The 15824-nt window shown below is 43.2% G+C and overlaps 1 protein-coding gene across 8 annotated transcripts in view; it reads right to left on the reverse strand.

Annotated features, from left to right (window-relative positions):
- The window catches only part of DUSP16 (dual specificity phosphatase 16), a 77650-nt gene that overhangs the window by 21758 nt on the left and 40068 nt on the right, over positions 1–15824 (reverse strand). For all 8 annotated transcript variants that reach the window (XM_028119697.2, XM_028119695.2, XM_028119690.2 and 5 more), the window contains one exon: positions 513–676. In XM_028119697.2, the coding sequence (XP_027975498.2) occupies positions 513–676 (164 nt within the window). The remainder of the gene's footprint in view (positions 1–512; positions 677–15824) is intronic.

Here is a 15824-nt window from a genome sequence, read left to right on the forward strand (position 1 = left end):
AGCCTCCGACAGGGGAGCCTGAAATGCATGCCCTTAGCCCTGGCCTCACCATCTTATTCCCACCCCCATCCCTCCGGCCGGAGGTCCTTCCTCAATCCAAGCCAAACTCGAGTCCCTTTCTAGTGTGCCTCAGTAAATACATTTCTACATGTGAAATAATCTAGGAAGTCTTAGGCTTCCTGAGTGCGCCCAATTACTACAATAGAACAATTAATACCCTAAGAAAATAAGGCTAAACTTATGAAAAATCCTGTCCTATCCCAGGTCTCCTGGACCGTCGAGGAACAAGCCAATATGGCAACAGATTAGGTTTCTCGTGGCAATCGATGACATCAAACAAAATAGCCCTCCAGAAGATAACCCAACCAACTGCTTGCAGGGAGTCACACTGAGCATGGTGTATTTCCTTTCTGGAAGCAGCATGTGTTTAAAATGACAGTGAACAGGCAATCACAGTTTCTCCAGCTACTAACAAGAAACCCTGCAGTGAAGGATGTTTTCAAAGCACCCACCTTGTTAAGGACATCTCGCTGGCAGCCAAGATAAAGATTGGGGAGAATTCGGGTTGGCCCGATGTTGGCAACAGGTAGGCAAGGCTGAGAGATGCAGGTAGGGACTAGAGCAGATTTTCCTTCACAGAGGCCAGGGAAACAACGGGAGAACTCTGCAAACCCACCTAAGAATAAACATCATAAAATTAAGCCATATACAAAGATAAAAATCAGCCCTCCATGAACTGCTCAAATAAAACAGTTTAAAAAGCAAAATCAGGGGCGCCTGGGTGGCTCAGATGTTAAGTGTCTGCCTTCCACTCAGGTTGTGATCTCTGGGTCCTGGGATCAAGCTCCACATTGTCATGCTCCCTGCTCAGTGGGGAGCCTGCTTCTCCCGCTGCCCCTCCCCCTACTCGTGCTCTCCCAAATGAATAAAATCTTAAAAAAAAAAAAAAAAGCAAAAGCAAATCCCACAGATGTAGGTGAGCAACCCTGCACACGTACTCCTGTCCGCAGTCACCAACCGCTAAGTATGGCACACAGCCCAGCACCGAGCCTTAGCTTATGGGGCCACGAGAGGGGGATGTGGCCCTGAGGACACTTAGAAGGACTCCTCTCTTTCTCGCTCTCCAACGTCACATATCCTATATTTCGTCCTGGCTCCCCACCCCCCAAGGAATGCTTTTCTGTGGAACTTAAAGAGAATTTAAAATAAGTAGCAAATAACCAAGCCAAGACAAATACTCACAGGAGCAAAATGAGGATATTAAAAAAAAAAACCCGTGACCTGAGGCCAGATGTTGTTTCTTCAAAATAAAATTGATCAAGTTAAAAATTCTTTCTAGAATTAACTTTAAATCTTCCTACTATATAGGTTTTTTTAAAATTTCATAGGTATCACAAACATATGCACCCCTACTCTTGCAAATAGCCTCCACATCAAGCCCTTGAAATTCCTGGACCATTAATCAAGGTTCCCATAATTACCACGGATTCCTGGGCTCTGCAGTTCATTTTGCTGAGCACTATGAATAAGTGGTGACAGACCCTAACTGCTCAGGGGACATGGAGGCCTCATGACAAGATTCCTAGACCCAGAAAAATCCCGTTTTTCCTAGTCTAGTCCTTACAGTGATCTGCTCTATGACCTTCATTAAGTCACAATCTTGCCATTTCGTAATGAAGAAAAATCTGTCCAGCCACAGGAGGCACACTCACCTCCTCTGGAAAAGAAAAAATGAGTAAGGTCTTCCCTGGGTTTTCCAATCTAAACACTCCTTGCTATCCAAACCCAAACCCAGAACCTAAAGATTCTGATAAATTTTCAGGTAAATCCCCTGCTAGCCAAACCCTTACTACTTGTCAGGAAGCAAAGAGATTTGGATCACAGGAAATACTTGCATATTTTTAGTACTATTTAATTAAAAAACAATTAACATGTTATTAGGATACAGGGCAGCCCCTACTTTTACCTCTTTAATCAAGCCTTAAACAAGATACTAAAATCTCTTTTAATATTTATCTTCGGATCCTTGAGTTACATTCTATTAGTCTTCAGTCGCTTCCAGAAGCATACAAAACATGCCCCCAAAAACTGCAGATGCGCAAGGAGCTGGGAGGGGAGACTGTCATCCCTTTTGTCCCTGGCAGTAATCTGGACTCCTGTGTCTACTGTCTAGGCTCAGTATAGGTCCCACAATGCAGCAAGCTAGGGTGGTAGGAAGTGGGTGATAACTATGCCACCTGCAAAATGCTCAAGTGTGCATTCCTAGCCTCCTACCTAAGTGCACGGTTTTGACACGTCAGCAGTGTGCTTACTAAAGTTGTTAAGATAACCTGATGGAAAGACTAGGTGGTTCCATTACAGAACTCCCCAACTCCTTCCTGTGATAGATGCGGCCCTCAGGACGTGTCCCTGTACAGGTTCGTGGCTTCACTGCCTACCATTTCCCAAGCATGACCTCCAGCCACACAGAAGCCACTGTTATTTCACACTTCGGTGCTATTCTCTCATCCAGGAATATCACCACACTGCCATGCCCTGTGAAAGCACACACAGCCAGCCAACCACAGACAAGTCCCATGATCGACTGTGTGGCAGAGCGTGCCCAGGCTGAGTTCAAATGCATTAGGACCCAGCCTCACCCGTGAGGCCTTCCTCCACCCTCGATCTGCAGCTAATTGTTCAGCTACATCTTGTTAAGATTCACTAGAGACACAAAGGGAAAAAAGCAATGCTTCTCAGGTTACATTTTCTAAAGTGTGCGCCAAAGCACTGGGGTCTTGCAGGAAGCTAACAGATGAGATACTGGTCCAAAAAGTAAGGGAAGTACTGCATATCCTACCTCCCTGGGACAATCACAGCACACATTAGCATTTTAAAGGCTCCAAAAAATATCTCCAAAAAAACAAGCTTAATTTAACTCAAATAAGTTTGGGAAACTTATTTGACCATGGCCTGCCCCCTGCCATTTCCCCCACTAAAATCTTTTAATAGCTAGGGCAACTCATACTTAAGGAAATGCTACACTAGGGCCACCACTCCAAGTACTGAGACGGAGTCAGTCAGAATCCTATACCCATGAGCATGACTGACGGGCAATCTCAAGAAAGGGGTCAGCCTATATTGGCCTATGTATATGAGGGTCATCGATTAGGATTTATAATTTTGTTCCTATTAGTGTTGTTCTTTTTCAGCCTAATTGCATAATACAGTTACATTTAAGTAAGGTGTGTGGTTTTTTTTCCCCAAAGTATTTTTTATAACAATAAGTGTTAAAGGGAGGGTCTCACCATTCTTTGCCTATCTCACACCTACCCACCATAATAACCGACAGGCACTATTTTGATTACAATTTAATTGTATGAGCTTAAATGTTAGCTTCTACTAACTTCTGTGGTTCTGGTGTTTCTACAAAGAACTGTCCTCACATTTTTTTTTCTATCCTGGCTCCAAAACAGTTCATGTACTAGTCTCTCATTTAAATCCAACAGAACAATATTCCAGTAAACATTCTCAGAGAAAAGAGAGACAACCCAAGGAAACTCCACTTGAATTCCATCAGATGTACAAATAATGTATTTTATATTTATAAGTAATCAGATGTACAAATAATATAAGTAATTTATAAGTAATCAGATGTACAAATAATATAAGTAATCAAAGAATTACCTAACATTTACTAAGTGACACACATTGCTCTAAGCACTTTACAAGTATTTATTCAATATTTATAACTAGGAGGTGGGTGCTATTATTATTCCCATTTTATAGATAGGAAAACAGAGGTTCAAAAAGACACGGGGTAACAACTGGCAGAACTAGAATATGAGCCCCAGCAGTCTGGCCCTAGAGACCATACTGTCAATCGCTGTGCTATGCATCTTCTCCAAATACTACAGGATTAACTGTAAGGATGTAGGGATAGCCTTGCTGATTTCTATGGGGTCCTGCCCTCACTAGCCATGACCTGCTAGGTCTCAATACCAGGCTAAAAATGGCCATGGGCCTCTCCCAAACTGATGGCAGAGCCTCACTTCCCCGGAGCCATATATGGTTCAAAAGCTTCAATGAGGGAGAAAAAAGGGAAAGCGGTCTGACATGAGCAGAGACACAAGAGATTCTAAATGCACTCATTTCACATGAAACCAAGAACAGAGCTGACAGATGAACTAGTTAAGATAGAAATACAGTCACTGGTTTGTTCATGATCACAGTGTGCAAGATGGTGGTGAAGCTGTCCTAAGGACTTCCAGGCCATCCTCCACAAGGCAACTCTCAGAGAGGGTACAATTTGGCAACCATCATCGACAGCGTCAGCCGGCCTGGACTGTTTGAGGTCGGCTTTAACACTAATTACCTCCGTGATCCCAAATCGCTTTAACTTCGGGGGGATCTCAAAAGTGAGGGCAGTTCTAGAAAATTCTAAGAGACCAGAAATAATTGAGAGCAAGAAACCAGTTTTTAACCTCAAAACAAAACCAAAAAGCCAAACAAAACAGCAATAACACACTGTAGAACACATTATAAAACAAAAAGAAACTTCTTTTTTACATATCTTTTCAACTAATCTCTGGCACAAACCTGAATAGCCTTAAAATATTTAACAGATTTCGTTGAAATCAGAGCATTCATTTAGTGCTCAGTCTGGACTGAAATGTCCCGAAGTATGGCTCCTAGTCACTTCCAGAAAACACTACCTCAGCCAAAGAGTACATTTTCCCTGATCTTTATCTAGGACAATGTTCCACTCTGCTAACACCCTCCTTCATTGACAGTTTTTTCCATTCACTGACCTTTCATTCATTGTTGTACTCTAGTGACCCTAGTTTCATTTCATTAATTAACAACAGATGAGACACTGCCTGATTTCCCCGAACTCTTGAAAAACTATCTGTGGCCTCATCAGCCACTCAGTTCTGAAATATGTCTAAAATGTCCTTCTTCCTCTTACAAACCAGAACTCACAAGAAGAAAAGTATAATTCATCCATGCAAAGTTTTTGTTACAAATGGCTGACAGACACAGAACAGTCATCTTCTCTGCCCTGTCATAACCCTCCGCTGTCCCCCAGACTCCGTGTTAGATTGCATGACAAGAACACACAACATCATTTCATTATCCTCTTGTGTTGAAAAGCTTTTAAAATACTTTTAAAGTTGGTCAAGGATTGAACTCACCATCCAATCTCACCACGCTTCTCCTCTCCCTAGATTGTATGCTGCTTATCATCTGGGAATGGAGAAAACGCAAAGTCATGCAACCCAGGCAAGCTTCCCAAAGATAGACCTGAATCTAGAAACGGTGGTATCCACTCTTCCCCTTATGCTGAAGTGTTTGTTTTCGAGAAGGAAGACGTGTGTGCAGACACGCCTGGCCCGCAGAGAAATACGGACGAGGGGACGGGCAGGTAGACATGCAGACATCTTTGGCTGCCTCCACAGATTTGGACAGGCAGACAAACTACAATTTCTGTTAGTCTTTCACAAATCCAACCAGTAGAATGCACGTTTTTAAATAAAAACATATATGTCACTCTGAACAGAGAAAACGTTTGGTATAAAGGCATTCATAACTTATATACCATTTTATTCTCATGCAGCCAAGAAAACCTTCTTCCTTCAGAGCACCACCTTCACAATTCTAATCACAAACACCATTTTCTGTAAAAGCCAATGTGAACCACCATTTAATTTTGGGGGAAAAAATCTGCTAAGTAAAATACATATAACAACTCTACTAAACAATTCCAATTAGTCACTCTTTTCTCTTCTCTCTGACCCTTGCAACTAGTTATAAATCAGTGATTTTTCTTAAAAAGGAGTATTTGTAATAAACAAAAGTAGCACTTTACCAAAGCTTAGTGATGTGAAATAAATGTTGAAGTCTCAAATTCTAAAAACGGATTCCCTAGTCTTTTAGTCAAACTAGAGATAAACGTCAATTCCATCCCTTTAGAGATAGCTCCCTGCGGGGAGAAACACAGGACTTCGCTTATGCTTCAGTGCCAACAGGTGGCCAGTCCCTCGGAGCTCTTGCAGCCCCACAGGGCCGTGCAGAGTGGGAAGAAGAGCTAAAGGCTACTCCCTTCCACACTGTGAAGGGATTCCACAGCTCTATACAGAAATAGTATCTATACCAAGCTCGATTTTATGAAAGACATGCTTCTAAAAAACCAATGCAAATTAATTTTTCATACTAAATCATTTTCATAGTTTATATGGTTTCATACTTTTTAAACATAGTTCTCATGTAGTTTAACCTTTGTAAAACCAAAGACTCCCTTTTTGTGACATAATACAACCCATTCACTTACTTCTTCCGGAGTGCATGTGAAGGATTTAAGTACACCCCACCTGTAAAGAAGAGTTTTCTCCAACCTGAAAATAAAATCTGCTACTTTGCTATTAGGAGACAATCCTAATATTAAAAACTAAATTGCTGACATGTATATTTTGATTGTTGAAATGTTATTTCACAAGAGATGTACATTTCACTTCACAATGAAGTGAGTGATTCCAGCAGCTTTGTTCTCTGTTCTCTAGCCACTCACAAAAAGACTCAAGTGTGGTTACAATTCTTCCAGGGTCCGCAGACTGTATACATGGAGAGTTGAAACTAGTTAAAAAAATGAAACAAAAACGAAGTCACCATAATTTCCCCTGGAGAAAGCGAACATACAGAAGTAGCTGTACTGTAGGCTGGTCTGGGTAAGCCAAGCCACACATGTCTGATAAATCATTTCTGGGAGGGTAGAGAGCATGGCAGATTTTTCTCAACAACTTTAGTAGTGTTCCATCTGTGTCTTTTTTAGCCAATCTCCACTGAGCAGCGCTGACGAGAAAAATCCCTAACTTAAGGCATTGACTTTAAGCTCCTATTCCAACTGCTCCGTATCTACCAGAGCACAGACCAAGAGGAAAGTGGACAGATATGCACTTCTGTGGAGACCATCCAGGAAACCAGACAAGTAGTTTGGGTCTCACAAAACTTGTCCCATAAATGACATCTCCAAAAAAGTTCACTCTGTATTAAACAACTCTCTCACCTGGCACAGTCAGGGAATGAGAAATTCTATCTAATCTAATTTTTGGATTAATACAGTTATCACCTAGACAACAAAACAGACTTTAAAGTTTCAAAGTACTAGCATTAAAAACCACCACATACTATAATAATGCAATTTCTTGTGATTCAGAAGATCTAGATCTTATTATTTCTCAAGATAACATTATCATAATCAATTAGCAAAATCCAGAAGTGTTGTTTAGTAAAGAATTCTCAGAAGATATGGAATGATAGCTATTTTACTGATCTTTCCAACTGGCAATAAGCAGCTACACCCAGAAACTCCTCCTCTTAAAACATCCAGAACATGCAGCTCGGACCCCTAATAAATGCTCTCAAAGATTATTCTAAAGAGTGCAACCAGAATACCCAAACAAAAGGAATATGGCCAGAATCCACCACTTGCTGAATAAAACCAATGAGTTCTGTAGGAGGGGAGACAGACTTGCAGAGGCAGCCCGACTGGTCCTGCAGTGACATGAAGATGTGAAGACAAGGGTAAGCAATCAGCGTCCGGGGACTTCCTGAGAAGGACAGACTCAGGAGGCCCCTACTGCCATAGGCATGCAAGGGGAGGTTATTGAAGAGACCACATTTGCTCATTTCACCTGAAAATCAAAGATCTCCAAGCTTGTACCGTTTGATGTCCCAAAATCCAAGCTGACACTTTCACCTCCCTTTGGTCATTTTCACTTAAAAGATTTACTGACACTTAAAGTCAAAGCCAATGTCTCCCTCTCTTTCCTTCTGCATCCCCATCCATGGCAACCCCAACCTCCCAGCTCAGCAACATCCAGTTGCTGTGCCAACACACTTTCCTTTTTTTTTCTTTTTTTAAAGATTTTATTTATTTATTTGGGGGACAGAGAGCACAAACAGGGGGAGGGTCAGAGGGAGAAGCAGGCTCCCCACCTCAGCAGGGAGCCCGGGATCATGGAGCTTAAGCAGACGCTTAACCAACTGAGCCACCCAGGCGCCCCCATAGTGACTTTCCTTTATGTCTCTTCTTTCTGCCCTGCCTTCCCATTCTCCTGCTGCCCCCCTGCTCTAGGACCTTCATCCCTCACTCTTAGATAAATTCAGTAACGGCTCTCCCTGATCCACTTCTCCTCCTCCCCACTCACATCCACTCTGCTGCCAGATTAAGCACCCTAAAATAAAGTTTTGATGTGATCTCTGCTCTCAATACCCACAGAATAAAATCCAAAATTGTGAGCCAGACATTCAAGACCCTTCCTCATCTAATCCCAATCCACGGTCCAACCTGATTTTCCATGCCACCACCCTCCATGGAAAAGGAAAATTGGTCTTCTGTTTTCCTAACACAATGTGCTTTCCAATCTTGGGCCTTTGGCAATTTAATCTCTCTTCCAATCCATTTTGTTATTTCCTTCCAAACCATAGGCAAGCACAAGTCATACTTCTTCTACAGAAGTATATTCCAAAGATTTCTTACCATAACCAATAAAATACACTTTACATCAAAACCTTCTAAACACAGAGACACCCAGAGCTCTGGAGAACTGGCCACGGGTCTCAGGTCGGTGATGGGGGCCAGGTCCCAGAGACAAATTTCACCCTACTATCTTCCCTCACTGAGTTACTCTCTGACAGTTTCAATACTCTTCTCTTGCATTAAAAAAAAAAATCTTTCTAGGGTGCCTGGATGGCTCAGTTGGTTAAGCAGCTGATCTTGATTTCAGCTCATGTCACAATCTGAGGCCTGGGATCAAACCCCACGTTGGGCTCCGTGCTCGGCGGGAAATCTGCTTGAGGATTCTCTCTCTCTCTCTGCCCCTCCCCCTGCTTGCATGTGTGCTGAGTCTCTAAAATAAGTAAATCAATCTTAAAAAACAAAAACTTTCCTGACCACTGCATCTATATACGATTTTGACAACTTAGAACTTTCATAAAATTTATGGCAACCATCTGGCAATGAGTATTTGCCACTGATTTGGTAACTGTGAATCATCTTTGTGTGTGTGTTCTGGCCTCTGTTTCTCCAGCTAGAATACACTGTGAACTGCCTGTGGGTAAGAATTATGTCTCACACTCCTTTGTAATCCCCTCAGCATTTAGCACAGTGCTTGGCACATAACTGAAATTCAATAAATGTTTACTGAATCCTTCCTTGTTACAATGAATAGCTGTTGATGGACATAAGTCTTGTATAGTTTTGGTGTTCAGAAGGATTTCCTGATTCCATTCAAAGCCTAAAACGATGTTGGCATGGGTGGGGGCCCAGAATCTGCTTCCTATTCCTAGACCACAATGCCCAGAGACTCTCAGGGTGACAGAGGCAGCACAGGACAAGAAAAACATTGTTCTGCTACTAAAGGAAAAAAGGCAGAACTGGTGAGTGCTACTTTGGTCACTGAAAAGCAGCACTGAATCCTCACTGTGTTTCTGTCATACCCAATCTTCAGTGTGCTGCTGACTTTACATGAAAGGTGGAGACAGAAAATTTTTTCAGATGTCCCTAAGTAGCTCAGAACTCCATACGATCTGGAAGGTCTAATAATACCCCAGGGCTCAGGGAATCAGGGCACATACCTCAGGAAACCAATCAGACCAACTACAATTAGGACCCAGATCAGGATGAAATGGTTGCTGGACAGGTCTACTGTGATCATCAAAGGGCTCGGTGAAATGAGATTATTAATCAGGAGATAACTCTATGAGTCAGAAGAAAAAGGGCTATGAGTCTGGTCCCTGGGGAATGACTCTTAAAAATCAAATTTGACTAACTTGTACACTGTCTGTGAATCACCATATAACTCATCTCTCAGGCCTTCCTACATGAAACTCAAAGTTTTCTGATCTAGCCTGTAGGAGGCTTTCCCATAGACTACTTCTATGTATTCCTCTCTATGCACAGTTCTCTTTGGCCAACTGCACAGCTTCCCTGGAGACCTGACAAAGCAGGCAGGAAGAAAGGGCTACCTGTTCAGTCAACCAAACAACTCGAGACCACTGGAATCATCTGTAGGTTCAAAGAGACATTTAATGAGCACCTACCGTGAGCAGGACACAGCACTAGGTAATGGGGGCAGTGGTGACCAAAACAGAGGCCCTCTCTGGAATGGACAGTTTAGTGGGATAAATGTTAACCAAATAATTAGATGAATAATTAACTAATTATAGGTAGGTGGTCAAAGAAGCGTGTATAACAAAGAAAACCAACTTTGCCTGGTAGCTAGGGAAGGCTTGACGACAACATTGAATCCAGCAGGAGGCTCGAGGGTGAGTGAGTGGAGGACAGGAGGAGGGGCCTCTGTGAAGGCCCAGAGACACTGACGCCGCAGGTCTGCAGCAACCAGGAGGAGGCCTACAGAAGTGAAACGAACTGAGGACTTACATGGCATTAGATGAAGCTGGAGAGGTAGGCAGGAGCCAGCCACTATAGGGCCTGGTGAGTCAGTGAAGGATTTGGGAATTTATCCGAAAAGCAATGATGCATATTAGACCCGGGAGTTAAATAATCTGGATTACATTAAAATAAAAATACCACTTTGGCTCCAGTGTGAGTAACGGATTGTAGGTGGCAAGGCAGAAGATAGGAGAAGGCCAGTGAAGAGGCTCCCAGAGCACTCAGAGCCGGGGGGCGGGGGGGTTCTCTGGGCTTGACTCGGCTGCTGGCAGGAGGAGGAAAGTGGACACCCTGCAAACTCAGAAGACAGACCTAGGGGACTGGGAGGCAGCAGGGCCTGCAGCCAAATCCCCGACGGCTCACAGGTTTGTCCTTCTGGTTTAAAGAGCTTGCATAATTGGATTTCATCTCTTCTCAATTCCCACTTCTCCCCTTTGCAAAAGAAATCCACTCTAGTCCCCCTACGGCCCCCTAAAATCAAAGTGCAGTCCTGACATTTTGAATCGTGTTCTCCCCCCGTCCGAATGCCAAGGCCCCCCTCCAAATCTTACTCATCTTCCAAGGTTCAGTCAGAACCCCACTGCCGTAATCAAATCTGCCCCAACCTCTGCAGACGACATCCCGCCACCGTTTTCACTCTATCACACAGTATAGTGCAGAATCATACGCCCCTCTCTTTTGTCCACTTTAGGCATGTTTCCCCAAATTGGTTGCTAGGTTCTCAAGGGCAGGGCCGAGCCTTTTGCTTTTCTGGTCGCTCAGCCCCGGGCCCAACCACAAAAGTGCCCATGAAACCCTGACAGGTGGACTGGATGAAAGTCCTGGGTCTGGCGCTTCTCCAGGGCCACAGGTGACACGACCGGGGCAAGGCTGAGCCCACCGTGGTTATCGAGGCTGTCGTCATCTGGCTCATGCAGAGGGTCGGCATGAGGAACCAAGGAACTATCTTTAGTCTGGTCTGCAGCCCATTTTCAAAAAAAGACATGGTCGCAGTTATGATTTTGGCACCGGGAGCAGGGGCAGCGACACAAACCGGCTCACCGCACTGGCAGGCGGCAGCTGGGGAGAGAGGATCCAGGCTGCAGGGCCTCATGCAAGCTAGGCCACAGGGACACGGCCGCCAGCGGGCAAGACGGCACCTGTGTTTAGTCTGCTTTCAGGGGCTCTCAGTCCCTGCAGCTTTTTAAACCCAAGAACAGCCAACTCCTGAGCAACTGTAGTACTTTTACTGAAGTCCATTCATTTCCATCTCTTTTACCAACTACTGCAGGATTTGGGATGGGATGACTGAAGACACCCTTCTCTAGACAAAAGGACGGAAGAAATGTCACTAGGTCACAGAACTGATGGTAACGACAGAGTGCACAGTAAAATCTGTCACTGGCAAGACAGGGTTCTACTGTACTTCCATTAGGAAGGATGATAACTGATTCCACTAAACAAAGCTATAGGTTTATTATACAGATCCACTGACTGAATCTAGATCCCTGTTAAATTGAAAAAGTGTAGAGTCAAATACACTTTTACTCCCTCCTAGTTCTAATTAGACTAGCAAATCTAATGCAAAACAAAGAAATGTGTATTTGGTCTTTAACCATAGCAAACATCAATCTAGACCTTAGCTAATTCTGAGACAAATGTTTACAAAAGCCCTTAGTGCTTTACTAACATCGTACCCAACAGTAAATGCTTAATACATGGTATCTTCTATCATTATTTAGAACTATCCTTCAGCACAGAACAGAGGAGTTAAGACTTTTATGTGATGATCACCCCCGCTAAAATAATTTAATGCTTTAAAAAAATTTTTATATACAGTATATTTTTATACATTGCTTCAGTCCATAAAATGGGAAGTAAGCATATGACTCTGAAATCCACAAAGAGTCTGAGAAAGAGCTACCACAAAAAGAGCCTTCAGTCCAGCCTCCTGATGAAATTCCACAAGACTCTGGAATGACTGTGGACATGGGCCTTGGGCACATGGTGGGGGTGAGAGCTTGGGAGAGTCACTCAGGGCTCCGTTATTTTCCTCACCTGTAAATGGCAGGGCTGAAGTCTGTGACTCATGTGCGGTGTTTTGTTGTAGGGTTGGTTATCCTGTGTCTCACCACAGGACAGAAATGAGTGCTACAGAGTTAATAAACTGCGGTGGGTCCCTTTTGCTTTTACTCAGAACCACAGCAGTGAGGAAAGAGAAGGAAATAACAACAGTATTTCTCATCTGTAGATTGATCTTTTATGTCTACTAACGACCCATCTATTCTCTTTTCGCCATGTTAGCAAGAAATAAAAGTCCAAGTTCGGTGTTTTTTCTTCTCTCCTCTAGATTTATGTTCAATCTGGTGCCCTGAGAAATGAATAAGGCCAAGAAACAAGATTACTTTTTAAAGAGAACTAGTTTTCTGAACATTACCAAGACCAAAAAAGTTGATCAGTAAGTCAATGGTGGCAACTATTTGTTTTCCAACTCAGGATGATAACAGCTTTTAAAAGAAGACAACTGATACAGGGGGGTTCCACATGCATCATCTAAGCCAACCCTCACAACCAGAAGCCTCTACTATGGTCATTTTTGTGAAACACATGTTTACATCACCCTTCCGTCATTCCCTCCATTCAAATTCTTCGGTCTTGTTTTCACAGATGGCTGTGGGAGCATAGATGGGTTTTTAAACTGTGCTTATTTAATAACAGATTTCAAAATTGAAAAAAAAGTGGGAAAGATGGTTTTGTCATCACCTATCCAACAATGATGATGGAGAACCTCCCAAAGGGATCCAAATTCATTCTTTCTTATTCAGATGAGGCTGCTATTGGTAATTAAACCCTTTACTCCTCTGGGGGTAAAACGATGTTATGGTTTGGCTCGGCTTGGTTATTGGGAGAATTCCTAATGGCTAAACAGAACAATCAATTTATATTCACCTCTAAGAACATATAGAAATTATCACAACCATTCAGTTTATATGGATTCACTGACTTGTATCTTCCTATGAGTGGAGCTAGGACTCTAGAGCTATTAGCTTTTTATCAACATTCAGTATTTAAGGATCAAGTAAGATTCACATGATTTCATCACAGTATTTTTATTAGCTCTTAAAATCATGTTTAAATCTACTTCAACAGATGGAAACATTTTCATATTGCTTTCCCCATAACAGCTGTATGTTTGCTCTGAATGAATATACTTTGTAAATCATTTATTTTAAAACAATCTCAAGTTTTCACTACACTTTCAGGTTAGTTTCATCACTGCTTAATACAATCACTTACATTCTACACTAATAAAATGAATCACATGAAATATAAATGGGGCAAAACTACATGTAAGCTAACATACCAAATATTTAAGAATTGAGAATTGAGAATTTAAGAAGTGCTGGGCCTTGTGGGGGAACACAAAGATGAAAAAGACATAGTTTTCAGCTTGAAAAAGAGAATCCAATTTAAAAAAAAAAAGAAAAAAGAAAAAGAGAATCCAGTTAGGGGAGCTAAGCTAATAAATGAAAAATGATAATATACGATTTAAGTAAGATTTTAAGATAATAATGAAAAATAGTATATAGCTATCAAGTTAATCCTGGGAATACTGACTGTTTAGAAGAGGAGAAAGTTGGTCAGGCAAGGGTCAAGGTCCCAGGCTGGGGGGGCTTGCAGATGAGGCCAGTACAGGCAGAATTCACTGCAGAACAAGGGTCCAAGTTTCAGGACTAGAAGACTTGGTAAAATGGTCTCCCTGATAATCAGCTGCCCAAGCAGCTTAAGAGAACCCTTTGCACCTGGTAGAAACAAGTTTAAGGGGCGGCTGGGTGGCTCAGTCAGTTACGTGTCTGCCTTCAGCTCAGGTCACGATCCCAGGGTCCTGGGACTGAGCCCCAAGTCAGGCTCCCTGCTCAGCGGGGAGCCTGCTTCTCCCTCTCTTTCTGCCTACTGACCACCCCCCGCCCCGCTTGCGTTTTCTCTGTCAAATAAACAAACACAATCTTAAAAAAAAAAAAAGTTTAATAAGCTAGCCCCATCCCCAAAGAGGACCTGTTCCATATTAAAGAATTAAGCCCATTCCAGTAGAGCATCCTTCAGTAACCCTGCATTTCTTTATGTCCCTGTAACTAGGTCCTATAGGTAGGCATAGGTCTCCACTTGTTGGAGGGAGACAGCTCATTAGAAGACTTCTCCTATCTGTTCCTGGGGGATGTCTTTATTTTCCCCTTCTCTAAAGTCATTTTTGCCCAAGCAAGGTGGCCTTGAGAATGGGAATGGAATTCAGGCCACAATTCTTTACTTCCATATCTAATGAACATAAAAGCCATCTCACATCTGATAACTTTCTTCCCAAATAATCTCAGAGTAGCTGAAAGCTCTAAGCTGATGGAGAAATCACCCCCAAGAAACCACCGCATCTTTCTATTATGAGGCTGACAACCATCTCCAACTGCTGAGAGCAACAGGGGTGTTTGTAGTGGAAATTGTCTCCAGCTACCTTGTCATTTTCTATAGCGCCTGTGAGAAGCTTGTGTGCTTTTCCACAGTTATTCCCCCCCCCCAACAAGATACTGAAGAAACACCTGTCCCACATCCCTGGAACATCCAATGAGCAGCTGGACCTTGGCAACAAAGTGGACTGCCAAGAACTGACGACCAGAGCTTCCCGGCACTCTCTTCCACTTGTGCCACTCTTCGGTCTACTCCGAGGAGCAGACTCACTAACCAAGGGAATTTCCAATTGGTCAGGGGCTTCTGGATGGTTGGAAGGCTGCAAACCATCCAGAACCCTCTCTTAGGTATCATAAGAGATCTGGCTGCTCAGAAACTCCCAAACAAGGCAATTCAATTCAGTCCCTTAAGCCACCTCCTCAACTAAAAGATACACAGGACCCTGGGGTGCAGACTGGGATGTGGTGCTATCAATACACTTGGTGTGGTTCTTGGTGCTGCCCGATGGACTCTCATTTAGACCGAGGCAACCAGGCAACACTGCTTGTACAACGCTGGAATGTCAGGGTGTTCTGATTCAGTGTGTCATTCCACGTGTCCTTCCACTGTTGGGCTGATCTAGCTGATCAGACTGAGCCCTTTCTCTTCCTTGCCAAGGAGTGCTCCTCCCAAACTGACACATGACCACTAAGAACCTTCCCAGGTAACTCAAGCATGTTCCTTGTTAAAGCGGGGAAAGGGTATTCAAGGAACTAAAACTCCTGTGCTAGAAACTCCACATGAGCTCGTTCCTCCACGGGAGTGGAGGGAGGGAGTGTCTGTCTGTCCACGCTGCCAAGCCAGAGCCCCCCACAGGGAAAGTGTCTCCAACAAGAGTGAGGTGGGACAGTCACTTCGCTGTGAAGCACATCTTGGTGTCCCCTCTTTAAGAAAAACCCTGGTCCTATTAATAGCA

Source organism: Eumetopias jubatus, unplaced genomic scaffold (genome assembly GCF_037043125.1).
Source record: "Eumetopias jubatus isolate StellerSeaLion01/CBP00866 unplaced genomic scaffold, mEumJub1_p1.0 scaffold_8, whole genome shotgun sequence".
Taxonomy (NCBI): domain Eukaryota; kingdom Metazoa; phylum Chordata; class Mammalia; order Carnivora; family Otariidae; genus Eumetopias; species Eumetopias jubatus.